Source organism: Ailuropoda melanoleuca, chromosome 4, assembly GCF_002007445.2.
Source record: "Ailuropoda melanoleuca isolate Jingjing chromosome 4, ASM200744v2, whole genome shotgun sequence".
NCBI lineage: Eukaryota > Metazoa > Chordata > Mammalia > Carnivora > Ursidae > Ailuropoda > Ailuropoda melanoleuca.
In genome coordinates, this window is record NC_048221.1 from 25,254,164 (window position 1) to 25,280,856 (window position 26,693).

At 44.7% G+C, this 26,693-nt stretch overlaps 1 protein-coding gene across 41 annotated transcripts in view; it reads left to right on the forward strand.

The window, feature by feature from the left end:
• SLMAP (sarcolemma associated protein) overlaps positions 1-6,600 on the forward strand; it is a 149,960-nt gene extending 143,360 nt beyond the window's left edge. For 26 of the 41 annotated variants that reach the window (XM_019805267.2, XM_019805316.2, XM_019805287.2 and 23 more), the window contains 2 exons: positions 1,147-1,281; positions 4,674-6,600. In XM_019805267.2, coding sequence (XP_019660826.1) covers positions 1,147-1,281; positions 4,674-4,766 — 228 coding nt within the window. In that variant the 3' untranslated portion in view covers positions 4,767-6,600. Of the gene's footprint in view, positions 1-1,146; positions 1,282-3,228; positions 3,319-4,673 lie in introns of all 41 variants that reach the window. The other 15 variants (XM_019805278.2, XM_034658507.1, XM_034658517.1 and 12 more) reach the window with 1 other exon arrangement.
• Positions 6,601-26,693: the final 20,093 nt, after the last annotated feature.

Below are 26,693 nucleotides of genomic sequence, written 5' to 3' on the forward strand. Positions count from 1 at the left end.
ATTTGCATCCTGCTTAATATTTCTCTTTGGAGTGCATAATGATGAGCTCCTAATTAATCACTCCAGAGTATTTGCATTATTTAGAAGCACCACGTAAAGGTGTCCTCTATTGAGAAATTTCTAGGAGATAGGTGGAAAGAGGAGAAACCTTTGTAGTATGCTGGTCCCATGGTGTATGTATATTATTCCCAGCCCTTGTCTTTCTTTCTTCCTTCTAAAACCTTCAGAGATGGCAGAGTGGGGCAGTGGAGGCTGAGACAGAGGCATAACCAGTGGTAGAACAGTTTCTGCTCTTTGACTGGGGGCCCAGCTTGCATGTAAGATGCAGTATCTAGAAGCAGAACCAGTCAGAATTCCTGCCTCCTGGGCACTTAGAGGCAAGCCATACTATGTCTTGCATTGACCTCACCTGTATTCAAAGGAGAGCTTGTCTGTCTGAATGTCAAATTATGAACATTTTTCAATGACCAATTTTTCAGAACAGAAAGTGGCATGTTTCACTCTAGAAAAAATTTATCGGGAACAGATTTGTAAAAGTTATTTACTGATGGTTATAAGTTTTAGGTCGAAAAATAGAAATGTCCCAATCATAGTGGTTAGTACCTTAGATATATTTCTTTACATCATTTGCCTAGAAGTTCATTTTTCCAGAACACTTTACTACCCAGTGATGCCTGGGTGAAGGAAAGCTTGATGGGAGTTAGTACTTCTTACTTCAGGACGAAAATAGCTTGGCTGACATTGGTTACCAGGATATAAACTCAGACTTCCTAACATTGCCATTTAATTAGCCTACAGAGTTTTTCTGCACTTGCTTTTCTTTTGCTCAGTTTGAAAATTATTTTATTTCTCCTCTAACTCACTCAATGGAAAGAGTGACCCTTTATATTAGAAACAGATGACACAATGGTGATTTCTGTTATTTTTTTTTTTTTAACTCCAGGGCCAGAAAGTTCTTACATAGACTAAAGTTAACATTAAAGACTTCCTATTATTAGTGCAAATGATTCTTATCCTCCTGAAAACAAAAAGGCTTGACTCTGGTGTTGCAGGTGGCTAATAGTGTCTGGTAGTTAGCCTGACTAGAACCATAACTTCATACCCATTTTAAGTTGAGTCTGCACACTCTTTTTTCTTTGCCTTTAGTATGAAAAGACACAGACTGTACTCTCAGAACTGAAGTTGAAGTTTGAAATGACTGAGCAGGAAAAACAATCAATCACAGATGAGCTCAAACAATGTAAAGACAACCTGAAGCTGCTCCGAGAGAAAGGAAATAATGTAAGTCTTTGCAAACTTGGCTTAGCTTTGACTGAGAGGCAGGTGAGAGCCCTGAAATGGATTTTTCAGAGGACTTTATTACTGATTTGAGAAATTAAGGCCTGTAGTACATGAACTAAGCTTTTCATTATGAAATTCCATGATGGAATCATTGTGCTGTAAAATCTTTGAGTAAGAATTTGCCCCTTTAACCTGTATCCCTAGAAGAGCCTGAGGACTGCCTGGAGGAAGAGCCTTGTTTGCAAGAAAATAATTTACCTAAGAACTGTCAGATTTTCCCAGATGAATCTGAAGTTCTGTCACCAATCCATCGTCTGGCACTTCATTTCTCCTGCTGAGAAATGAAGCACTGTACCCCCAGGGACCCACCTAAGAAAGAGTAGTACATGTTGACTCCTTAGCATCAAAAAATGGAAACTTAATAATGGTTTTCATTTTATACTAATAATGTTCTCACTAAGGCATATTCCTAAAAAGCTTAGTTATCTTTTTGACCTCCTATAAATATTAGGGAATATTTGTTGAGTTTTTGTAGGGCTGTGTGTGTGTGTGTGTGTGTGTGAAATTGGAACATTTTCATATAAATTGAGTTTACTATTAGTTTGTTTTTCATTTACTAGAAAGGCAGATGGTCTTTAAAAAGATGTTATACTAAATAAATGTTGTGTTCTACGTTTCGGTTAGGCCCCTTTGTGGGCCCTAACTGATGGCTGTTCAGTGTAGTTGGTTGTGCTCTGACTTATTTCAAATCCCTGTCATGGCTTGGACACTGCAGTGGCATAAGCCACACCCTTCCTACAGAGGAAAGCACTCTGCTTAACTTTGCCACACAAGTACAAAAGAGTGATGTTGCATGGCCGTCCAATTACACAGTTGCACACAGAATGCTCATGAGTTGTGTCCAACTGTCCTTTGCTAAAGAAAGTCTTAGTTTTTTAGAAAATGAAGGCTTGTTGCTTAGGTGGAAGCCCTCCAGAAGTTGATAATTTGGGTATGGAGGCTTTATGCTAAGCAAAACTGATTGCATTTATTTTGAAAATGTAGATTATGGAACTCTTCCGAAATCAGATCATAATGGTTTGGTTACTTCTCTCTTTTGTGTTAATTCATATCTTTCTGAGTATGGAATTTCAGTCCACCTTCTATTAAATTAACCTATGAAGACGTCTAGCATAATCGAATGGATCCCTCTGTACTATTTAGAGCCTTTCAAAAGTAACCTGGCCATTTTTATTTATAGTTGTACCAATAATTTACCTTAACGGTGAATTTCCTTTTTCAATGGTATTAGACTTAAGGTGCTAAATTTTTCTCTGTAATAAAACTCATTGTAGTAACTCCTTCTAATTTTAAAAATTAATTATATTCTGGTAACGTAACTGAAAGCCCTGAGACTCAGCTGCCTGTCTTTATATATCAGATGTTTATCACACATGTGTTGGGTCTCTTGCTTGGTTTAGGAAGCATGTATCACAAGGTATTTTATTTTTAAGCTTGAAACTCTCAGGCAAGAGAGTTTGGGTTTAAAAAAAGGTTTTTCAATGGAGGAGTAAAATAAACTTTAGTCATTTCCAAGGGATGACATTATCAAATAATGGATTCCAGCTATGGAACAAAAATCATGTAAGGTCCAGCAGAGCATCAGTTGGTGAAGTGTTGCCATTGCTCTGTCTTAAAGTGCTACGTTTCATTAGGGTCCCAGGGGCACCCACATCGTCCACTGCCTCCAGCTATTCCTTTTAAACTGGTAGTTACATATCACAGTCCCATCATTCTGGATTGTATTAGATGTCTTTAAAATGTTTGAATCAGTGCAAAACCTGAGTGCTATTACTTCTCTTACTTCAGTCTTCCTACCCTCCTTCCCACCCCCCTGGGGTCTAAATCATCTTACCTAATTTTTTTTTTATAGCATAAAATGATTTTAATATCCCTTCCCTTCTTTAGCCTTCCATATTACAACCCGTCCCAGCCGTATTCATCGGCCTATTCCTGGCTTTCCTGTTTTGGTGTTTCGGTCCATTGTGGTAGAGAAAGGTACAAGCACTACTGTTGAGTCCTTGTCTGTTTGTCCCCGTCACCTGTTTGTGCCATATTTGTAATATAGTGCATGGCAAAACCACACAGGTATTTCGTTGCCTGAAGCAAACCCTTCATTTAGTATGCCAAACAATCAACTAATCACATAACATTTTGTCTTGTTTCCTTTGTAGTACTGCTAACCGTGAATTAATTCCAACCTAACCAGTTGTTAATGAGCTGCCTTTAACTGAGTCTTTGTCTTTAGCAAACTGGAGTAAACTAAGAATTGCTGCAATATTAGTACCCCTTCCCAGTTACATGTTTAATCAGATTTGAATGAGAAATGAAGCGTTTGCCTCTTTGAAGTTTTCAGCCAGCTTTCTTCCCCTCCTCCTCTCCCTCTTCTTTTCCATAGTGTAGAGTTTCTTCCTTTCAACCCTTTGCCTATATTTACACTGTGGCTATGAAGATGAAAAAGGATGAGATTAGCATAATGGGCCATTGGCTCACAATCTCAACCCCAATGTGCATTTACTTATGAGTGTATAAACCTATCCCATATCTCTCTGAGCCTTGATCTGTAACATCAGAATATCTCTTTAAAAGCCAGCTTTCTCAATAAGACTCTCAGTACACTAGTGAAAATACAGCTATCAGCCTGAGCAGGTTGATTTTATAAGGCCTTCTGAAAGTTAACAGGGACTCGCCCACCCATGCTTGCCTGCAACAGGCATGTGTGTTAGTAGAACATATGAGATAATCACATTGACATTACTACATTGGACATGGTCTTTACCACAATTATCAAAGAGGCAGGGTCCTAATAGCACTTCCCTGTCTTGAACCCCATCTGATCTTGTCTTCTGTGGTTTCACATTAGAGGATCAAAGCTTAGACCATTTTCTTTCTGTCACCTTACCCACCAGCTCCTTGTGCAAAACTACCCCAACATACAAATCTGGTTTTCATCAAGAAATAAACATCTTAGGCAGACATGTATTCCAGGCATCCATGTACATCATTTAGTTGTATAGATACTGGAGTAAGTAAAGCAGGCTGAGCCCACACGGTTTCTTAGAAGTCACTATTAGGTTTCAACTGTAACAAAATTGAAAACTACCCAAGACTTTCCTGAGCTGTATCAGGCTTCCACACCACTGTCCTCTAAAAGCGTTCCTGTTTGTAATGGCTCTCCTCACACCTGCACTCTCTCACCTTTTTTCCTTTTCTTTTTAAAATGTATTCTTATGCAAAGATAAGGTTTTTCTAATATTCTGTTAAGTATTCAGGACTCTCTGGAACCAAGGGGTTAATAGGTATGAAAAGAGAGGGAAGAATGTGATATTGACTCTTGGTTTCTTTCCACACAGAAACCCTGGCCCTGGATGCCCATGTTGGCTGCCCTGGTTGCGGTGACAGCCATCGTGCTGTACGTGCCAGGTCTGGCCAGAGCTTCTCCATGAGAGCGTTTCTTGAGTCCGTACACCGTCCTCCCTTTAGAAGCTGGCATCACACTCATGCTGGGGACAAACAGAACCATTTTCTTCCTTTTTACCTCTTAAGACAGCAGAAGTGCAAGAATACAGCTGTAGGGTCATTGCTTTAAATTATATAAAATGTATCTATCTATAAAGAGGATATAAAATTGTGACTTTATTCTACTGTAAGCAATAATTTGCTTGCAATTTTTCATGTAATTTTTAAATTAGTATGTTGAGATTCTGAATATTATGGTGGCCTAAAGTAGGCTTCTTGGTACACCAAATTATTTATAACATTAAATTTATGGGTATTTTACTCTGAATTCTAATGGCCAGATAATTCATTTTTCTGATTCGATAACTACCCAAACCAAACAACCAATACATACATGGGAAGAGAGGCCCTGTGTGCTCAGTGCCTATCAGTTTGAAATATATACACATATATATATATTTTTTACATATTTACGCCATTTTTACTTGTTATAAAACCACTGAGCTATTGGGAACAAGACTTAGAGACAACTATTTGCGTGGATTTTCTTTCTTTCTTTCTTTCTTTCTTTCTTTCTTTCTTTCTTTCTTCTTTCTTTTTTAAGGAGAAATACACTTGGAAAATATTCTGTTCTAGTGATAATTTGGGGAATATGTGCACGCTTGTTCAGCCTTAATGTGACTTGACGATGTGGAGGACATCAACTTTGAAAAACTTTCCATGAGAGTGTGTATTTTCTTGAGCAAACTGAAGTATTTCTGGGAGCAAAAACAGTAATTCTACAATTTCAGTGCAGTAAACCAAACTGTTGAGTCAATTGGAATGTAATTTATTAAACCTCATGTATTTAAAGAGATATTTTCTTTAAAAGCCAAGTTACTTTCTCATATACAGCATTTTAGGAAGCATGATTTTTTTTTTTCTATCATCTCTTCCTCCAAGCATGTTTAATTGAAGAAAGAATTAATATCTCTTTAGATAAGCTTTTACTGACTTAATTTGGTTATGGTATTTCAAAGCTAATTCATGTTCAAGGTGAGCTGTTGTTACCTACCAACAGATTTCCTGGTTGGGTATGCAAATGGTTATTTTCTTTTTACTGTTGTTAATTGGGACGTTCTGTTTATGAGAAGCATTATTCCCAAGATTAATAGTGTTCCATGCACAGTGAAGCACCTAAACACTGCTTGATGTTATAAATTTAAAACACAGAAGTGAAAGTTTAGCTATGGTTTTGTGCGGCACCACGGTTATGTCAATAAAATTTATTTAGGTCATAGAATATCCTAAAGAATCACATAGTTAAATTTTTCAGTCAATGGAGACTGGGAGGGAATGTCAGTGAGTTGGCTTGAATGTTCTGTGGCAATCCACAGGCCTAGCCAAATGTTGAAATAGAAGTTTAGGATATAATTTGCCTTGTGATGTTTGGCAGTCATTGTTTATACTTTAAAGGTTATATTTTAAGCTATTTGGGATTTGCTGTTGGGAGGATCACTAGATTTATGGAGGAATTAGTCACAAATGACTTGTAGAAAATGCTGTCATATAGTTCATTTCATCATTTTCTGTTGCAGGAAGCCACTCCACCACAGAATGCTAATATGCCAGTGGTACCCAGTACCTCTTGTATATAGGTTATTGCAAATATTGTTCTGAAATGCTTAACTTCAGAATTACATTTTTTAAAGTAAATAATTGTTTTAAATCTATTTTGTAAAGATATAAAGTACAATAGAATTTCTGGAGTACAGATTAAACTATTTGCACTAACACACGTGATGTGCATGATTTAATAAAATAACTTTACTCCCCTATGCATTTTCGAGTTGGATATCATTGAAATTCTTAGTGTGGACTCTACTGTTAGATTGTTAATAATCTTTTCTTGAAATGACTCTTAATGCAATATTATATATATTTGGTGTTCTTCAGGGTTTAAAAGAAAACACTGAGCTGTTTCCTTCAAGTTTTATTAGCCTTTTATTTAACTTACTACTCTAATTTTCCCCCCTTTTATGATGGTTATTATTAAAACGTGACTCACTTGCCAGACAAGTCTCTTTAAATGTAAAGTCTAGTATCAATATTTACTTTATTCAAATTGAATTAATGGGTTTTTGTAGTTAACTGCAAGTTTTTCTTAAGAATATAAATGAGCCTATTCATAAGCAATACCTCCAGTTTCGTTCAGTTCACTTCCAGGTTGAATAAAGAGTAGGATTATTCACTGGTGGTGATAATCATTAAGAAATTTTAATCACAGTAGTTAGGATTGAACAACCCTATAATGATACATTTAAGAATTACCCAGAGGTGCTACATGGCTGGCTCAGAAAAGGAAAGGAACGTGGCACGTGAAGTTAAACAGATCCTTACTGGCCTCCGGGCTGGGCCTCTTAGCAGCTTTTGCCTCAGGCAAATCACTGATCTTCTCTGAGTCTCTGTTTCCTTGTTTGTAAAATGGAGAGAGTCGTATCTACATGGCTAGTGGTAGTATGAAAATTAAAAAGGTAACATGTGAAGTGTCATTTGAGTGGTAAATAAGTGTTCGTGAGAATCTCACACTGGGAAAACTGCAAATGTTTTAAGTTTTAGGGGAACCAGTACAGCTATTTAAAGTGAATTGGTTGACTCAACTGTTGAGACTTTCTATGTGTGTGAACGAGACATAACTGCAGTGTCGTGAATCCTGAGAAAGCTTCATCACCTAGCTCTGTTCGTCCCCTTCATGATTGTGTCTTTGGGAAGTAATATGCTTAGTTTGATAATGAGCCAAGGCTTAAAACAGTTTGGAATTCTTGTTGCAACTGCCTTCAGAGTCACTTTGGGTCACATGTGAAAACCAGTCACACTGCTGAACAGTCAGAGGCTTGCGACTAAAAATACTATTGCCTCGCTTCATCTCTCACTTTAATCACCAGATTCGACCCCCAGTGATTCTCGGCTCCTTTCAGTGATTATATCTGCTGTCAAAAGGATGGAAATCTGCTACCTACAAACTACATACAAATCAACTTTGTTAAAAATGTACAGCCTTGTTTCAAAAATTCACTTCTGGAAATTTTGGAAACATAATTATGTGCGCTAAATTTTGACTACTAGGACATTTGATGTAGCTTTTTTTTTTTTGTAATAGCGATGGGTAGATAACCTAAATATCCAGCAGTGGGTCATTGGTTAAATAAATTAATATTGTCACCCTACAGATTACTGTGCTTGCAAAGTATTTGGGGAGATATTCAGAAAGTATATCAAGGTAAAAGAAAGAGGCTGCCTGTGTAGAATAACCCTGGTTTTAAAGAGAAAAATGTAGACATATAGGATATGTTTATACCAGGAGGACTCAGATTTATACCTAGGCTAAATAAGCAGTGCTTTTGTCAGTGTGATTGTGGGTCAGTTATCTTCTCCTTTCATAATTTCTGATTTATTTCTAGTCATAAATATATGTTGCTTTTGTGAATTTTTTAAGTTTTTTGGTTTTGTTTTAAATTAGAAACAAAAAGTATTCAGCAGAATTCCAAATTGGTTTCCATAATTGAATGAGTAAGTAACTTGTCAAAGTACCTACATTTAAAGGGCCTGATGTGCATTTGCACTTAATGAATTCTGGTATGTTCATTTAAAAATACGGACTTACACTTTTAAACATGCTTTGTGAATATGTGTACATAGAATTAGAATCCTGGAAGAGGCCTTAACTATCCATTCTCACCTTTTTGCCTATCAAGGAAAAAAATCCAGGGAATTTTTGACTCAGAGTAAGAATAATTGTTACCTAGTTGAGAATTATGATTACTTCGTTTTTTGCTACTCCACATTGTATCCCAGGCTTAGATGGTTTTCTCTCCATTCATTTAGCAAATACTTACTGAGTGACTGGTATGAGGCACTGGGCTAGGTCCTTACATTACTCAGTCCCTATTGTCACAGAGCTTTTGGTGTAGAGGAGAAATACAGGCTCGGAAGTTGGCATTTACAATACTGTGTAGTAGAGGAAGACATAGGAGCCAGTGGGACCGTAGAGGAGGGGTGCATTTCCTCTCACTTTCAGCCACCCAGCCACCCAAGCCAGAGACATCTGGCTGTGGAGCCAAAGGTAAGTTTCCATTCTAGGAGGTCAAGGTAACAGGACTGGTTTCTTTTGAAATACCTGGCTTTGCAAGCCATTAAGATCTGAGATTGATTTTCCTAGAAAAGACATCGTAATTGGAAAGCATTTTTTTTTAAGATTTATTTATTCTTAGAATCTCAAGCAGACTCTCTGCTGAGCACAGAGCCCGATGTGGGGCTCAGTCTCACGACTCCAAGGTCATGACCTGAGCTGAAATCAAGAGTTGGACCCCTAACTGACTGAGCAACCCAGATGCCCGTGGAAAGCATTTTTAAGGCTTTATGGGCTGTTCTGGAGTTTTGTCCCGTTAAATGGTCTGAACTGTACCTTGCAAGTAACAGGTTAGGGTTAAGGATTTTTTTTTTCTTTTTTTTTTAAGCCAGTAAAGTCTCATAACCAGACAGGTTCTTTGAGAGGAATCTCCCATTAATGGGCTGGGGCATGGATTGGATGGAGCCAAAAATCCCTTGCACATGGAGGCACATGTTCACTGTATCTTACTACATGTATTTACAGTGCTGCTCCTTCAAGAGATTAGGCAGCTGCATATTTCTTCCTAAAGATTAAGCCCAGATCTTATATCATTTACTACCCCTGTCATCCAAGGTCACTGAGATCAAGCCTATGAAAAAGACAAGAACATTGAAAATAAGTAAAAGCAAAAGTGTCTGGGAGAAAAGGGGTGGGGATGGAGGAGTAAAGGAGTTTTTGCTGGTTGTGCTTCTGCTGTCCGTAGATGCTGTTCACTTCATTTTTTCATTTTGACCTCTTGAATTGGCCCAAGTACATCTAGGTAGCCAGATTTCATTTAGCAGAGATTCAAACTTATACTCTATGAAATTACAGCCTACAGGGTTTTTTTATCCTGAATTTTTATGTATGTCCCATCATCTTGTTCCACATAGAATTTGAAGCAGGCTATGCCTGCTTGAACAGCATACTTGTCCCTCTTAAGTTGGCAGGGATCCATTTCTTCAAGGCTGAGAACACCTCTTGGTGGCAGGCTCTTCAAGCAGCCAAGGAAGGGGACATCAGAGGCACTAAAAATCTCAACCATTTCCACCTCTTGAATCCTAGGTTTCTGTTGTTTATTACTCCACTGTTGATCAGATCTTTGATTAGTTATGCCATTCTAGTTTTGGCTGAGATAATTAGCCTATGCTTACTTAACCACCCCCATCACACAGCTCCCCCCATCCCCTGCCATGTACTCCATAACTAACTTTAAGGAGTTAACATGTTTTAGATTTTTTTTTTAAGATTTTATTTATTTATTCGACAGAGATAGAGACAGCCAGCAAGAGAGGGAACACAAGCAGGGGGAGTGGGAGAGGAAGAAGCAGGCTCATAGCAGAAGAGCCTGATGTGGGGCTCGATCCCATAACGCCGGGATCACGCCCTGAGCCGAAGGCAGATGCTTAACCACTGTGCCACCCAGGCGCCCCCCAACATGTTTTAGATATTTTTAACCAAATTTTTATTTTCCTTATAAAGTCAATGTGTGTAAAGCTGATTACATTTTCTTCTACAAACTTAATTTGGTATTGTTTTAAAGTTGGGCATTCTAACTTAGCACTTTGTAAAATAGTTGATAAACTCACATTTTAAAAATCCGTGACTGGAACTGTGGGAGCCAGTGCCTGTTGGAGGGGGCAACTCTGCACCTCCCCACAGTCCCATTTCCCTCTTAGTTGATCCTAACACACCGAATGTTTTTCTTCTCAGTGCTTCAGCATGTACATGTTTTAATCCACACAACACCAGCTAAATGTTTAATCCCCAATGTCAGATAATGGTCTGATTTTCAGCAATACCATATTTAAGTTTCAAGCAGTTGGAAATGGTTGTTCAGATTGTACTTGTGGGGGCATCAGGGTGGTGCAATCAGTTAAACGTCTGACTCTTGGTTTTGGCTCAGGTCATGATCTCAGGGTCGTGAGATCCAGCCCCGAGGCAGGCCTTGCACTCAGCGTGGGCTCTGCTTGAGATTCTTTCTCCCCTCCTTCTACCCCTCCTGTTCATGTTCTTGTGCATGCTCTCTCTCTTTCTCTCTCTCTCAAGTAAATAAATAAATCTTATTTAAAAATTGTACTTGTGGGTCAATGCTGCACTCCGTTTGAATGTGTATGTCCTACCCTGAGCCTGTCCCTGACCCTCCCAGGCAGAGATGGGCACTTCTTCCTGGGCTCCATCTTTGTGCCTTCTGTACCATGGCTTGCTTCATACTCTTATCTGTTTACATGCCTGCCTTTCCTGCTGGGTCTCAACCTCTTTGACAGCAGAGGCCGTGTTTTGTTTATCTGTATATCCCTGGTGTCCAGCACCATGTCTGGGTCTTAAGGGGAGCTCAATAAACATTTGATGCAAAAAAAAAAAAAAACAAAAACAAAAAACCCACAAAAACCAAAACCATGAGATGCTTATCTTGTTATTTTCTTAGAACATTTCTCTCTCTCCCCCTCCCTCTCCATCTCTCTCTCTGCAAATATAAAATGGTTTACTTACGAGGTCATTTGTAGGATTTCCAACTCTGCAGAAATAAACCAAGGTGGTAGGTAAGAGTTTCCACACCAAAAGGATCACTCCACATACTACATAGCCAGCATCTCCTCAGTGATTCTTCAAATGCTCCTGGTCTGATACATTGCACCAGTTGTAATCAAAGGAATGGACCTTCTTGCTCTGAGAAAACGATGTGAATAGGCCCATTATGTCTTAGAGAATCCATGAATCTATTCAGTGATGCAACTTTAAAAAAAAAAAGCTTTGTATTTTAAATTAGGTGGTGAATTACATATGTGCTGTGTCCACATAAAGCCCTTATTATCGGTGAAGACGAGTAAGTACTGTGATAGCGCCTGGAGTAATAGTACCTTCTATATGTTCAAGTGATCTGTCTTTGAATACTTAAAATACATTTGTTTTCCTGGTCTTGTTTTATAACAAGACCCTCATAACCTGTTGTTTTAGTTATCCATTGTCGTATAACAAGTTATCCCCCAAATCTGTCAGCTTGAAACAGCAAACATTTACTATCACAGTTTCTGAGAATCCAGGAGCAGCTAAGCTGGGCGGTTCTGGACCAGGGTTTCATGAAGTTGCAATCAAGCTAGGGTTGGAGGAGTCCTTTCTAAGCTCATTCAGGTGGCTGTCAGCCTAAGGCTTCAGTTCCTCACCATGGGGCTGCTCAGACACAGCAGCTGGCTTCCCCCAGAACAAGTGATGGAAGTCTTTTGAATCTCTAAAGTGACATATAGTCACTCTGCTATATTCTCTTGGTTACACAGACTAACCCAGGTACAGTTTGGGAGGGTTGACCAAGGGTATGGATACTAAGAGGCAGCAGGGATCATTGGGAGCCAGTTTGGAGACTGGTTCCACACCTAAGTTCCCATTAGGAAACCTGAATGGTTGGCAGACTTGATTTTATGAAATATATCAAAATGGACAAATTAAAAAGACTTTTGTAAGAATTACATTTTCCCTTGTATCATGATTATTGTTTCCAAATGAGTTGTAGAAAGTCCTAAACAAGAGAGCACTTCGGAAATGCATTTGTTTGGGTGGTGAATTATCAAGCTGTGCTTCCTCAAGGTAACTCATACCTACAACTTAAGTTCCTTCAGAAGGTTTTATCAAGATTTCTCAAAGTAGATCTCTTAAAACTGCGTCCTTCAACCATTATGTGAAAAGCTAAGGGAGCACTTCCTATTGGACACTCTGGGCTAGGTGCACCTCTCCTCACAGCTTACCCCTCCTCTATGCTATAGTTGCTGGTTCCTTCTCTGCCTTCCCCACTCGACTAGAAGCTCCCCGAGGGCTACTACTGGGTCCTTACTCACTCTGGTATATTTAGAGCTTAGTACAGTGCCTAGCATATATTAGATACTAAATATTTGTTGGGTAAAGGAAGTGGAGGCTGTCTTAAGGTGGACTGGAAACATTACTTTCTAGTTGTTAGTGGTAGCCACTGGTAGGTAGGTAGTATAATGGTGTGCTCATTGGTCTGGAATAAAATCAATTAGTCGCTGCAAACGTTCTGTTACCATGGGTGTAAATTTGACTGGAAGAAGACCTTGGTGGTTTGTTTTTTACAGATTTTTGGCCTTTTTTAAAGTATACTTAAACACTACAGTGAGAAAAGCTGGACCTTGTTTTTACCAATTACCGAGTAGAAAGGTACTGAATGTGCGTTATTCCCTGCTTTGTCTTAATGAGGCTTTCAAATGGCCTCTACAGATAAAATATGGAATAGCATGGTTGAAATGAGTACGGGAGTGGGAAAGAAGAAAATAAAATAAGAATGAGGATGTAAAGTGGAGTGAAAACAGAGGGAAACAATTATTCTATGCCACCCTGCACATAGGGCTCTAAGCTTTCTAATAACCAAGCCTAAATCCTAGTCAGTTACCACAGTCCATGTCCATAAGATTAATAATAAATTATTGAGATGTATGAGCACTTAATAGGAATTTCTCTCAGGGCTTTTTAAAAAATGCATGGAATGTTCCACTCGATTTTGCTGTTAACCTAAAATTGCCCCAGAAGATAGTCTTTTAAAAAAATATATGCTGGGTCCTCTGGGTGGCTCAGTCAGCTGAGCCTCCACCTTCAGCTGGTGTCGTGATCCCAGGGTCCTGGAATCGAGCCCCCCATCAGGCTCCCTGCTCAGCAGAGAGTCTGCTTCTCTCTCTCTGACCATCCTCCCCACTTGTTCTCTATCTCTCCCTCCCTCTCTCTCTCAAAATAAATAAATAATAAAAGTATACAATGAAAAGTATTTAATAGGAGACCAACTGGAAGATGATATTTGCAACATATATAAATATATATAAATGTATAACAGAGGACTAGTATCTCAAATTTATATGTAGCTACAACCTGGTAAGAAAAATCCAAAGGAAAAACAGTCAAAGGGTAGGAACTAGCAAGTCTCAGAAAAAGAATCCAAATGACCAATAAAATATAGAAAGACCAGGCAAATACAAATTAAAGCACCAGTGAGATATCTGTCATAAAAATCACTATCTTCATTTTGCTTGTTATTGTGCCTTTTAAAAATTTTAGATGTTTTACATGCATCTTCACACTGAAAAAAAAATGAAAATGTGACAATGCTAAGTGTTTGTAAAGGTGTGGAAAAACAGTATAATTCATTGTGGGTGAGACTGTAACTTGATAGGGCCACTTGGGAGAGAATTGAACAATATTTAGTAAATGTTGTAAATGGGTAAGACTGGGGCACCTGGGTGGCTCAGTTGGTTAAGTATCTGCCTTCAGCTCAGGTCAGGATCCCAGGGTCCTGGGATCAAGCCCCACGTCGCGCTCCCTGCTCAGTGGGGAGCCTGCTTCTTCCTCTCCCGCTGCTTGCTCTCTCTCTGTAAAATAAATAAATAAAATCTTTATTAAAAAATGTGTAGGACTGACCAACAATCCCCCTTCTGATTATAATGTATTAGGGAAACGTGTATGTGTGCAAGGATCCTTGTTCATGGAAGCATTCTAGATCATAGCAAAAACCGAGAAAAACCTAAATGTCCATCATCAAGGAGACAGATAAATTGTGGTTCGCAGCTGTGTGAGGGAGCACTATCCAACATTAACTGTCAACAACTAATGAATGGGTTTATATGTATCAACTCTGCTACCGCTCAAACAATATTGAATGAGAAACAGCTACCACTCTGTTGTCTATGTAGGAAAAGTGTAACTGTAACAGTAGAAATACTAACTTGGTATATTTGCTTCTGGGATGGTGATAGAAGGGAAGTAAGACTGGAGTGAAGGAGAAACAGAAAGGACACCCGCTCTAACTGAAATGAGTGCTTTATTTCTTTAAAGAAAAAAAAAAGGTTCATTTTGATGACGGGTACGTGGGTGCTTCTTACTGTCTTCCGTGCTTTACACTTGAGGAAGAGTTCTGCGGCCTGTTTCCCCTGAGCAGGCTGCCTCTGCTGGAGAAGCGTGTTTTCCCCGTACGAGGGCCAGCCAGCTCTGGCAGGCGGGTACAAGCTGAGTAACCAAAACTCACTCTCTCTCTCTTTTTTTTTTTTGGTTGCTTGATAGTGTGCCTTTAAAAAAAAAAAAGGTGTTTTAAATGCACTAATACCATCTTTTGAAGCTGTTTCTTCAGAATACGGAGGAAGGACCACGTTACATTCAGGCTTTCCGCATTTCGGCCTTAGGCAGGCTGTGACAATGTTCCTGAGAACTGGAGCCTTCTCAGCACTTTCTGTGAACAAGAGAAGGAATTCCTAATCAAGCGAATTCTTTTGTGTCCGCGAAGGAGCTCACTGAGCCGGGCAGACTGCAGGAGGTCCCTGAGCAGCCCCCTCCTGGTTGTGTGTGGAGGTATGGTTTGGGACACCGGTCCTGCACGGAGCTGGTGACCAGCGATCCTGACAGAAGAGCGGTCTCTTCTAGCCCGTGCGTCCTGTGGCGGCGAGGCTAACCGCGCTCTGCGGTCTGGAGAGAGGGTTGGCTGGTCGGCCTCTGGCTCCCGCTGGTGAGATGCCGTGCAGGACTGCTGTCAACATCCCCTGCGTTTTCAAGGGAAACTGAGGGCTGGACTTCATGTGCACTTGCCAGCCCGAAGGGCTGGAAACACGTGCGCAGGCTCCCCTGGGCCAGTGGGGCTCCCAGCTGGCAACCTCTGTTCTAATCAAGACTAGATTTATAAAGAACCAGAAGTGTCTTATGCCAGAGTCAGCCTTCACAGAACAATAAAATGTTCCAGAAATCTTGCAGCTAGACATAAGGGTGCCAACTTTTTATTTTACCAAGCAGTAACACTTTTTGTTTTGTTTAAGAAAAAAACCCAGCTACTATTTACTTTTCACCATTTCATTAAAGAAAGGCCATTAGACACCTAAAAAGTCAGATGCACCTACCTAAGAGTGGTCCACAATTCCTTATGAAACCCTGGAAGCCAAATTCGTTTGGGAATCAAAAATTTTTCACATTTTTGAAATAACAATCTGTAATAAAATGTTAAAAATTTCTGCAGTGAGCCATATGAATATTCAACGAAGTGGAATAAATAAAGGCTATAAATAACCGTATGTCAGTTCAGGACGGGATTTTCTGCCAAATGAGTTTTGGTGCCAAACCAGAAAGCTTGGTTTCAGAGCTTTTTGGATGGTGGACCTGTATCAAAAAAGGAGAAGTACTTTAAATGGACGAGCTTTATGAAAACCTAGGATGTTGCCCTTATTTCTCTCAGGTCCCCCTGGACCACTGGAGACTGCTCTATTGGCTGGACATTGGGGAGCTTCTGATGGAAGCCCACACATCTTCATGTGCCTCCCCACCTTCATCTGTCTCCCTCCTATGGCGGCATTTATAATGGCAAGTGCTCCTTGCCGCTGGGTCCTAGGACCTTGTATCTCTAACCGCATCGGTCCTTGTTCTGATCTCCCTGGGACTCACTCCTCCTCTCACGAGGGCGCTTCTGTTCCAGGAATGCACCTCTCCAAGCTGGCCCAAGGCCTCGTGAGCTTGGCTCCCTCCTTTCTCAAGTGACAGAGTTGCCCTTCATATGCTCAGTGCCTGCTGGAGCAGCAGTGGTCTGTCAGGGTTTTCAAGAATGGTTCCCAGAAGGATCTGACCTGTAGCGCCTGGAATTGGTGGGATTGGTCAGTTCACAGTAGCTTCCTGTCCGTGCACCCTGAGGGAGCATTACATGTTTGAACAACCAAATCATACTGATGGCTCACATTGTTTCAGGAACAAATGACTTCTCTGGAGAGCAGCTTGAGAAGCTGGAAGGGGGTGAGACTTTACAGACAGGCTTGAAAGGCAGGAAAGATTTTACTGGGGCCGTAACAGAAAGGCATGGCAAGGGGAAGGCAGGAAAGTGGATGAGTGGGTTCATGTGGCCTGGAGCTTCCCTGGAGGGAGAGCCGGGTTTGGGAGGACACCGGGAGCAGGGGACTTGGGTGAGCCCCTGAACCATGCACAGGTCGCCCCACTGCAAGGAGGAGTCATGCTTTTCATTGCGAGGAGCCAGCAAATGGGCTTAAGCAGAAAGGGGATTTACCATGAGGCCATACCACAGGGCATTTCTGTTTCTGTTGCTGTGTCCCTGCAGGCGCCCTGGTGGCTTGGTGGGTTGTGTCCAATTCTTGCTTTCAGCTCAGGTCTTGATCTCAGGGTCGTGAGTTCAAATTCCAAGTTAGGCTGCACACTGGGCGTGGGGCCTACTTAAAAAAAAATTCCCTAGGCTGCATTCCTGCTGTCAGCCCCTGAGGGACTTTCTCTCTGACCCTCTTCCTCCCCCAAGCTCTTTCTGTCCCAGGAGTCACCTGAGTGTAGCTTCTCGCGTGTCCAACCGTGACCTCCCATGGCAGGGTTGTGCCTCACGCCCTCGCCGCCCTTCGGCCCCGCCGCCCCAGGAAGCATATCCTGCAAGTTTCAGATTTTCCTCATGTTGGCCCTGCCTTGGCATCCCCACGGGGAGGTACCCAAGTTCCCCTTCCATGTTATCTCCCATAGTCCCTTGCAAAGATTCCAGCCTCAGGTGGGGCACTTATTGCCTCTCTGTGATCAAAGCTCTTGGTGCAGGCAGGATGTCTTCCATTCCAGGAAGCTTAAGAGGCTCCAGGGTGACCCATGGGAAGAGGAATGAGGACATCACAAGTTTCTCTAGGACCTGGGTGGTTTAGCACCAGAAGAGGCATTGGACCCTTTGCTTGGCTTCTCCAAACACCAAGCTAAGCACCTTAACAAAGCACAGGTATACTTCCTTTTCTTTGTAACTTTTTATTTTGATGTGACTTCAGACTTACAGAAACATTGCAAGAACAGCACAAGGAGCTCACATTTACTCTTCACCCAGATTTGCCAGGTGTGTACACGCTGCCCCATTTGCATTATCACTCTCTGTGTATTTGTATACACACACCTTTTTTTTTCTGAATTGTTTGAGAAAGTAAGCTCATTCATCGTGTTTCTTCCCCCCAGTAAGCTTTTGTGCGTATTTTCTAAAAACGGGGACATTCACTTGACTTTCGTACTTCTTACCGGGAATGTGGTTTCTTGGCCCTGACAGGTGAGATTTGAAGAGTTTGGTTGCACAGTTGTCACAGCGGTCCCTTTCCTCCCAACTAGACCTTGCAGGGGCAGAAGCCCACACCAAAGTGTGGGGCTGGATCATCTTCATGAGTTGGAAAAGTCTGCCTGTTGTTTCTGGGTGAAAAATATGAGCCTTGGCACAGCCCCGAAGCCAGGCATGTTAGGGGAGTTGGCATCAGGGAAGCAAGCCGGTCTCAGCCCCCATGTGTGTTTGCCGTCTGGGCAGGGCCAGAGGCCGGGAGGAGGGGCTCACCAGCACGGGTGGAGGCAGGTTTCTCTTCTATCTCAGCCTTGCTGCCTCTGGCGGTAGTTGCCGTCCACATGCCGGCCTGGAAGCTGTCTTCCTGTCGGCATCATCTGTAGCAGGGGGCTTCACCTCCCTCCTGCTCTTAACCAGGTTCCCAGAGATTCTGGGATTCAGAGGCTCCTGGGAGAGCTGTGGGCAACTGCCCTTTTAGCATCCCCACGTTTTGGGGGATGCCTGTTAGATACATGGACAGGCAGATCAACCTTTTCCTTTTTCTGATTATAAAAGTAATACCTATTTACTGCAACAAAAAAAAAGTTCATAAATGTAGAAAAATATGAGGAAGGGACACAGATCACGTATAAGCCTACTGTAGTTCTTGCACCTGTCCTTTCGGAGTCCTGGTGTCTTGGAACAAATGTCACGTGGAGCTAGGAATCCACACCCTGGCGTTGTCAGAACTAGACCTGTTTCCTGCTCTGCCATTACTACCTGAGCAGGGGCACCAATCTGTGAGAGCCACTTTCCTTATCCATAACATGGGATAATAATAGTACCTGCTTAAATAAGAGAATGCATGTCAAGGGCTTAGTCCAATGTTGCCAACAAATGTTCGTTCTGGACAACCAAAAATGACTCATGCCATACCACTGAGTGGCAGCCATCTCTCTTCTCTCAACAGTGGTTTATTCATTCAACAAATATTTTTCTGAGCACCCACTGTATGCCAGGCATAGTACTAAGTACTAGCCCGTTAACCAAACAAAATCCTTGCCCTTGTGGGACTTACGCTCTAATGGGGAGAAAGCGAGTTAGCAAACTTGTATATATGGTAAAGTATGTCATGGTCTGGTAAACCATCTAGAGGAAAGTTCAGGATGGTACTACAGATGGGGACACCATTGGCAGGTTGCTATTTTGTATCAGGTGGTCAGAGAAGGCCTCTTGGAAAAGGCAGCATTTGAGCAGAAGTCTGAAGGAAAGGAGGGAGCTGCATGAATTATCTGGCAGAGGGAATAGCATGTGCAAGAGCCCTGGGGCGGGAGCATGCTTGTGTCTGAGGGTAAGCAAAGAGGTCAGTGTGGCCAGGTGAGTGAGTAAGGAAGAGCAGCGGGAGGGGAGGTCAGAAAGGTAGCGGGGGCCCAACACAGTTGGCCATTGGAAGGATTGTAGCTATTCCTCTGAGTGGGATGAGGACCCAAGGGAGAGTTGAGGGGGAGGAGTGCTATAATCTGACCCTCAGGAGATCTTAGTGCTTGTGTGTCATGTTAAAGTGAAGAGCTGCACACCTCCCTGGACTCTGTCAACCAGCGCCTCCCAACCCCATGCCCTCCCCTGCAACCTGGGGCCCCACTCAGTCCACAGCTGCCTGATGTGATGCTGTCCACCCCTACCCCTGACACCCCACATCTTGTTTTTCTGGATGGCACTTATACCCAGGCAACACCCCCCGATGCTTTCAGGCTAAGCCCTTTGCCCAGCCTTACCGCCAGCCTCTCACTAGCCGTGCAGCGATTGGCCCACCATGGCTTGAGGTCTTGCCATATGCCAGGCCCCCTACCGCAGGAGCTCATCCAATCCTCACAGCCATCCTGCCAGGCAGCCACTCTCATTCTCCCTCTGCAGCTGGCACCACAATCCAGGAACTCACCCACGGTCCTGAGCGAGCAGGCATGGAGGCCAGGACCCCTGCTCAGTCTGCAAACTTGCAAGGATGGGGACAGCGATGGGCAGAGGGGTAAAACCGCAGTGTGTGACGCACCGCTACCACCGGACAGCAAGAGAGAAGGCTGAAGTGTTCTTCGTCCTTCGCCCAGCTCTGGGTCTATTGAGAAAATGAAAAAGCATCTTGTCAGTTTGTGTAAAGCATTACACAAACATGAGAGCAGTTACAAAGATCATTAGAGCCTGAAATCCCAGGTTCTGGTTGGGTTCCCGATTTTTCTGATAGCTGCCTACTCCTGGGCGTTGGCATGTCAACCCCAAACGCTGAACTCCCCCAAACCTGAGCAGATCCCCCAGCCTCTCCTTTGCATTCCTTGAAACAAAGCAGGTCTTTTACGAAGCGAGGGAGGGGTGTGTGGCAGCCTTGCTTTGGGGAACATGCTTTCACCTCCTTCCAGTTCATTGTTTTCATACAAAATTCCAGACGCACAGGGCAGGCGAACAGAAGTCTCATTCATAGCCAGCGGGGCCCCCAGGCTGGTGTGTTTCCCGCCTCCCTCCCCTCGCCTCTCATTTCAGTCTTCCAGGGCAGTTGTAATCTGCTGGAGGCCGTGGAGCTAGACTCAGGGCAAAGCAGATTTTGCCCATTGCTGATGCGGGGGCAGGAGGGCATCCCTTCGGAGGGCGGCGTGGCACAGCGGGAAGAGCCCTAGATTTGCTTGCTGATAGACCAGACCGGACAGCTGGCTGGTTCTACTGACCATTAGTCAACTGACCTCGGGCTGGTCACTTTCCCCTTCTCCTTTGAAAAATGTGGTTCTCAGAATCGTTCCCTGCCCAGTGCTCCCGACAGCCACCGCCTTTTCATCAGAGTGGACGTGTGCTTCTCAGGCCACGATGTGTCTCCTTTTACCCAGTTTGGTTACAGCAGCATAGAGCTGAACGTGAGAGCTCCTTGGGGGTTCTGCTAAATCGTATTGTGGGTGGAAAAGCCTGCCCTTGCTTAAGACGCACGTTTCTGATTTCCCACTGCTTTCCCTCTTCAGGCCCCACACCTCCCTGATTTCTGTCACTTGCAAGTAGTAAAATTACAAGCCACACCGCACATACCTTTAGAAAGAAAGAAAGGAAAGAAAGAAAGAAAGAAAGAAAGAAAGAAAGAAAGAAAGAAAGGGAAAGAAAGAGAAAGAAAGAAAGAAAGAAAGAAAGAAAGAAAGAAAGAAAGAAAGAAAGAAAGAAAAAGAAAAGAAAGAAGGAAAGAAAAAGGGAAAAAGAAAAACGAAAGGGCGAGCTTAAGTCGTTGACTCCCTCAGCCCCACACCTCTGGCCGGCACAGGGCTGTGCGCTCAGATGGGGCTGGGCAGCAGGGGAGGCGCCAGCCACGTGGAGTGGGGCTGGGGGTAGAGAAGGTGTCTGATCACGAAATCCAAATTTGTAACGTGTTGCCGGCTTTGGGTGAGCATTAATTTGGCTCTGGCACACTGGAGGAGTTGTGGGCGACTGGTCGGGGGAGCTTTGCTAGCAATTAAAGGGAATGAAAACAGCAGTGGGCCCTTTCACACAGCGTGCTGTCTTAGGGCACGGGTGTTTTCTGGAGAACGCCGTGTGGGGGACCTTTATTATGTATGCTTCAGTGTGTCTAAACTTACACAAGGAGCACATACCAATTTCACACCACATTTCATAAGGCTGAGATGCCATGGATTGAAAGACACCATTATTTTATATAGTACCGTAAAGGAAAGCTGCTACCAATTAAACTAGAACCTGTCACCAATTAGTAAGACACATGTGGGGTTTTGAGATGTTAAAATGTGAAAAAAAAAATGTTAGAATTAAAGGAATGCAGTAGTTTTTTTAATTAAAATATATTTTCCATTTCTGGAAAAAAAAAATACTAAATTGCTTTTACCTCCCATCCTCCTTCTTAGTGATTTACCCCCAAAAGCCAAGGGAGTTGCATTTGAGAAGGACTTAATGTTATTATTATTTTTTTTTTTTTTGCATTAATGTGCCAGTTAGATGCCAGGCCCTGTGCTGGGGGCTTTCTCATCCCTGAGTCCATGGAGGCCTCCTGGGAACTGGTAGGAAAGGTGGGCATCTTCCAGATAAGGCAACCGATGGCCAGACTCTTGTTCCCTTCCTGCTCACACAGCGAGTGAATGAGGGAGATGAGGGAGCCCGCCCGCCTCCCACCACAGGCCTCAGCTCGGAAGGCGTCCTGAGAAAGGAGACTGCTGAGTACCTGGGCCTTCACCCAGAAGAAATTGGTAAGCTCAGCGAGGAAGGGCCAAGCGCGCCCTCCCAGGCCCGCTCTGTGCACCCCGCTGGTTCTGGTTCAGGGGAAGCTGACTTCCTCCTTGCTCACTCCTCTCTGCCAATCCGGGTGAGTCAGCTGCAGAATGACCTCACTGTCCTCAGTGGGCCATTTGGCTGTCTGTTTTGTGTCACTGGGCCCCAGCCCCCAGCACCTCTGGTGTGGGCTTACAAGTGTTTTCTCTCCTCACTCCTCAGATTGGCTAGATTTGAAAAGGTCGTCGCTGCCCTAACCCTCCTCCACCTCTCAGCCTTCTGTTGCCATGCTGGCTTGGCCTTGCAGCTGCTAAAAATGACCGAGCCAGAGGGCTGTTTTCCTCCTGCTGCCCCCTGGGTGGACCACCATCCGTGGGGAGCTGGGGGCTCAGCCCAGCTCTTCCCAGTGCCCGGCACCCGGGGATGGGCAACTGAGGGGCACTGCTTACCAGACGGTGGGCAGAGGGAGGTGAATGACAGCCCTGGGTCTGCTGTGGCAAAGTATCATTTTCAAAAGGATTCTCCGGCAGGTAGCGACTACCTGTCAAGCCTGGGTAAAGCAGTTTGAGAAAGTGACTCTGTGAGTTTGCTCCGGCGGCCCTAGCAACTTATCACCAGCTGGGGGCTTAAACCCACAGAAACGTATCCTCTCCCAGTTCATGAGGCCGAAAGTCTGAAATCAAGGGGACAGTTCATCCTAGTGGCTCCTCGGGAGACCCTGTTCTCTGCCTCCCTCCTCACTGCGGACAATCCTTGCTACTCCTTGGCTTGTAGACACATCCCTCCGCACTCTCGGTAATCACACGGCCTTTTCCTTGTATGTGTCTCTGCAGTTTCCAAATCTCCCTCTCCTTATAAGGACACCAGTCACTGGATTCAGAGCCATCCTAATCCCGTATGACCTCATCTTAACTTGATTGCATCTGCAAAGAACCCATTTCCAAATAAGGTCACATTCCCAGGTACTGGGGGTTAGGACTTGAACGTCCTCTCTTGGGGGACACAGTCCAACTTCTCGCAAGTACTTCGTCACATTCAGTTCTCATTACTGAGCATCACAGAGCCCCAGCTTCACAGGGCAGTAAGGGGCGCTGGAAAGAGCAGAGGCAACGCGGGCGTCAGCTGTGCTCGCACTCTCCGGTGTTTTAGGATGGAGTGTCGGCCTATTAACCAGGCTCGGGGAAAGGCAAGGCGTCTCGGTGACACAAGTCAGTACTGCGCAGGGCATAAATAGAGCCAACTTTGAGGGTTCGGCTCCCAGCTCCAGGCCCCTGCAGGACTGGGTGATTCCTGACATTTCTTCCTGTCTCTGGGCTTTGGTTTCATCATCTGTGAAATGGTTTCATTATTAGTGACAGTGGTACATACCCCATAAAATAGTACTTAGAGCAGTATATATGAAGCTGTGAATCAATGTTTACTATTGTTATCATCACTATTATTCTATTTTTTAGTTTATTTTTTTAAGATTTATTTATTTATTTGAGGGGGAGGGGCAGAGGGAAAGTCTTAAGCAGAGTTCGCACTGAGCACAGGGCCCAATGTGGGACTTGATCTCACCACCCTGAGATCAACACCAGAGCTGAGATCAAGAGTCAGATGCCTGACCAACTGAGCTATCGGGGTGCCCCCATCCTTATTATTCTAATCACTCCCACTCCCAGACTGACAGCTTTGCTCTTCTTTGGGTCAGAAAGGCTGCCCTGTAGGAGACACTGGAAAGCTCCCTTTCTCTTGGCCTCGTCACTGCGGAAAGAAAAAATGTATAGGCTGCCTGCAGTCTCCAGGAAACACCGTCAGTCCCCGATCAGGACAGAGATGCCGCCCCGTCCGTCGCCCTGATTTTCATCTACGCAGGTGATTTGTAGGCAGAAGCCAGCCCAGCCCCCAGCCTGGCTTCCAAACTTGCCCTGCTTTTGTTAATGAGCTCTTTTTTGGCTGCTCACCCTGGGTCTCCTGGTCACATATACATCGGTTCAGCTAGTGATTTCCTTTCTGAACACTCATAACCCATAGTGAGCTTGGCAGGGGGGGTTGGGGCCCAGAAGCAAAAGCTGGGAACACGAGCCTTTCTGGCTAGAACTAGAACTGGCTGGGCCAAGAGAGCAGCCCCCCCGGCCCCGCCCCCGGGCCCAGCAGGTCAGGATAGCGGCCTGTGTGGACACACCAGGCACGGCCTTGGCCATCCAAGCTGGGTGGGGCAAGACTTGTCTGCGCAGTGTGAGCCCCTCACACGCTGGTCCTTGGGGAGCGTCTGCATCCAGACCTATCCTTTCTTCCTGGGTGGGGGCCAGGCCAGGCCCAGAGCAGTAACCACTGCTGCTGACACTCTGCTTATGGTCTGGGGAATGACGCCCCGGCAGGACCGTGCAGGCCCCGCCCCACCCAGGCCTCTCTGACCCAGAGTCCTCCTGGGAGTTCCCGAAGATCAACCAGGAGAGGCCAGGCGCTGTGTGCAGGGACCCATCTCTAGGCCCCTCGTGGACGTGGCTGTTTTGCCCTCGAGGCCTAGGAGAGAGCAAAGTTCTTCCTGGGGTTTTGCTTTGTGTTTTCTTTGTTTTCAGAGGGTGGGGATTTATAGACCAGGCAAAATGATAGAGACAGAAAGCAGAGCAGTGGTTGCCTGGGGCTGGAGGTGGAATTGAGTGGAGATGGGCAAATAAGGTGATGGGTGTGTTTGGAAATTGGTTTGTGTTGGTGGTTGGACTGCTGTAGAGTCACTAATCATGCAGTCCACCTACTGTGAGTGAAGCGTGGCACGTACGTTACCCTTTGATGAAGCTGTTACAACACACGCACACACATACGTATCTATGTAAATGCGCTTTCTTAAAACCACAATTGGTGAGAGAGTACTGTCTTCCCGGGACTCTACAGAATGCCTTCAGTCAATGGTTGTGAACTTGAAAAACAGTGGGGGAGGAGCCAGTGGCCTCCAAGACGAGAGGGAGCAGAATTGGAAGCCATGGCCTCCAAGACGAGAGGGAGCCCGTGCTATCACACCCTCCGCCGGCTGGCTCTCTAGGTGCTGCAGAGCCTCGGATCATACCAGGCGCCACTGTGGGCTTCGCTTTTGCCACAGAGCACCTCTGCTTTCCTGTCTTTGTGCAGAGAATTTCCTCCCAGCAGCAAGGAGCAAACATGCAGCCAAGAACAATTGGAAAATCCGGGTTGGCCTGGCCTCTGGGTTCCCTGCCCACCCCCGCTTCCCCGACCCTGGCCCTTTCCCTTGACCCAGACCGGAGAAGCAACCAAGAGACTGCCCCAGAGAAAACCCCCTCACAGATCAAATGGCTCAAGCACCTACTGGGCATTTACACACTTTGCAGGCTTTCCTCTCCCCTGGCAGCCCTGACAGGTGGCCTCAGCCTGTTTTACAGGGGAGATCAGGGATAGACATTTGTCCAAGGTCACATAGCTGATTAGTGCTGAGCTTCCTGCTCTTTCCACTAGAACCCACTGCCTGGGAAGAAGCCAGGCTCCTTGCTCAGGTGGAATATGGGTGAATTGGAGTTGTTGGCTTATTTGGGAATCACCTGCCTTCCTCTCCTTCTGCCTTTCTCATTCTTGTCAAAATACCAGGATAGCTCAAATGCCACCTCCTCCAGGAAGCCTTCCCTCATACCTCCATCCACCTACCCAGAAAGTTCTGATATCCTCCCCCTCTGGGTCCTGGCAGCAGAGACCCCGAAGTGTGAGAAGTTCCTTTCCAGGAACTGGGAGAGAAGCCCCATCTGGAGCATGGCAGGAGTGAGGCTTTGGGTGTCAGAAGAAAACCTGGCCTCTCCTCGCAGGGCAGTGGGTAACTATAGCAGGGTTCTGAGCAGTGGAATAAGCCGATGTGGCTTAAAAGAGGGTGGCTCCAGTTGCTGGGTGAAGGATAGTCGGACCAGAGTGGGGCTGGGTGGGAGGCTGAGGGGCCACTGAGGGGACTGGAGCTGGAGCTCCTCCCCCTGGAGTGTTCCAGCCGGAGGGCATGAGCCCACCCCTCCCTTCACCTTCTCCTTCCCTCCTCACGCTGTTCCTGTCCCCTGCCCCACTTCTAGGGCCCCAGAGAGCCTGCCTATCTGATAAACTCCAGGAGTATCCCACCGCAGGGCCTGCTGCTGCTTCCAGGGAGTTTTCAGCCGGTTTCTTCTGGAGACGTTGCCCCAGGGCAGCCTGGCCCGGAAGGACAGAGTTGAAGCGGAGGGGCGGAGAGGCGTGAGCCCCGGGTTGGGCTGGGAGCAGGCCTGAGGCCAGGGGAGTCACAAAACAGCTACTCCCCGCTGACTCAGACCCTGTTGCCCTTCTTATCAGGCCTGAGGAGTGATAAGGGGCTAGTTCCTGGACTACGGGTTCTAGGCTTTTGTTCGGGGCCGCCAGGAAGTGACTGGCAGGTTTCTGTGCCTTAAGAAGTGGGGCTGACTCACGGGGTGGGGGCTGGGTGTGCCGGGGTGGGGGGGAGGCCGCCAACGCCAGGCCCTGCACGGCCGAGCACCAACTGACCAGGGAGGGCGGTCCCCGGTGGGAGAGCGCTCG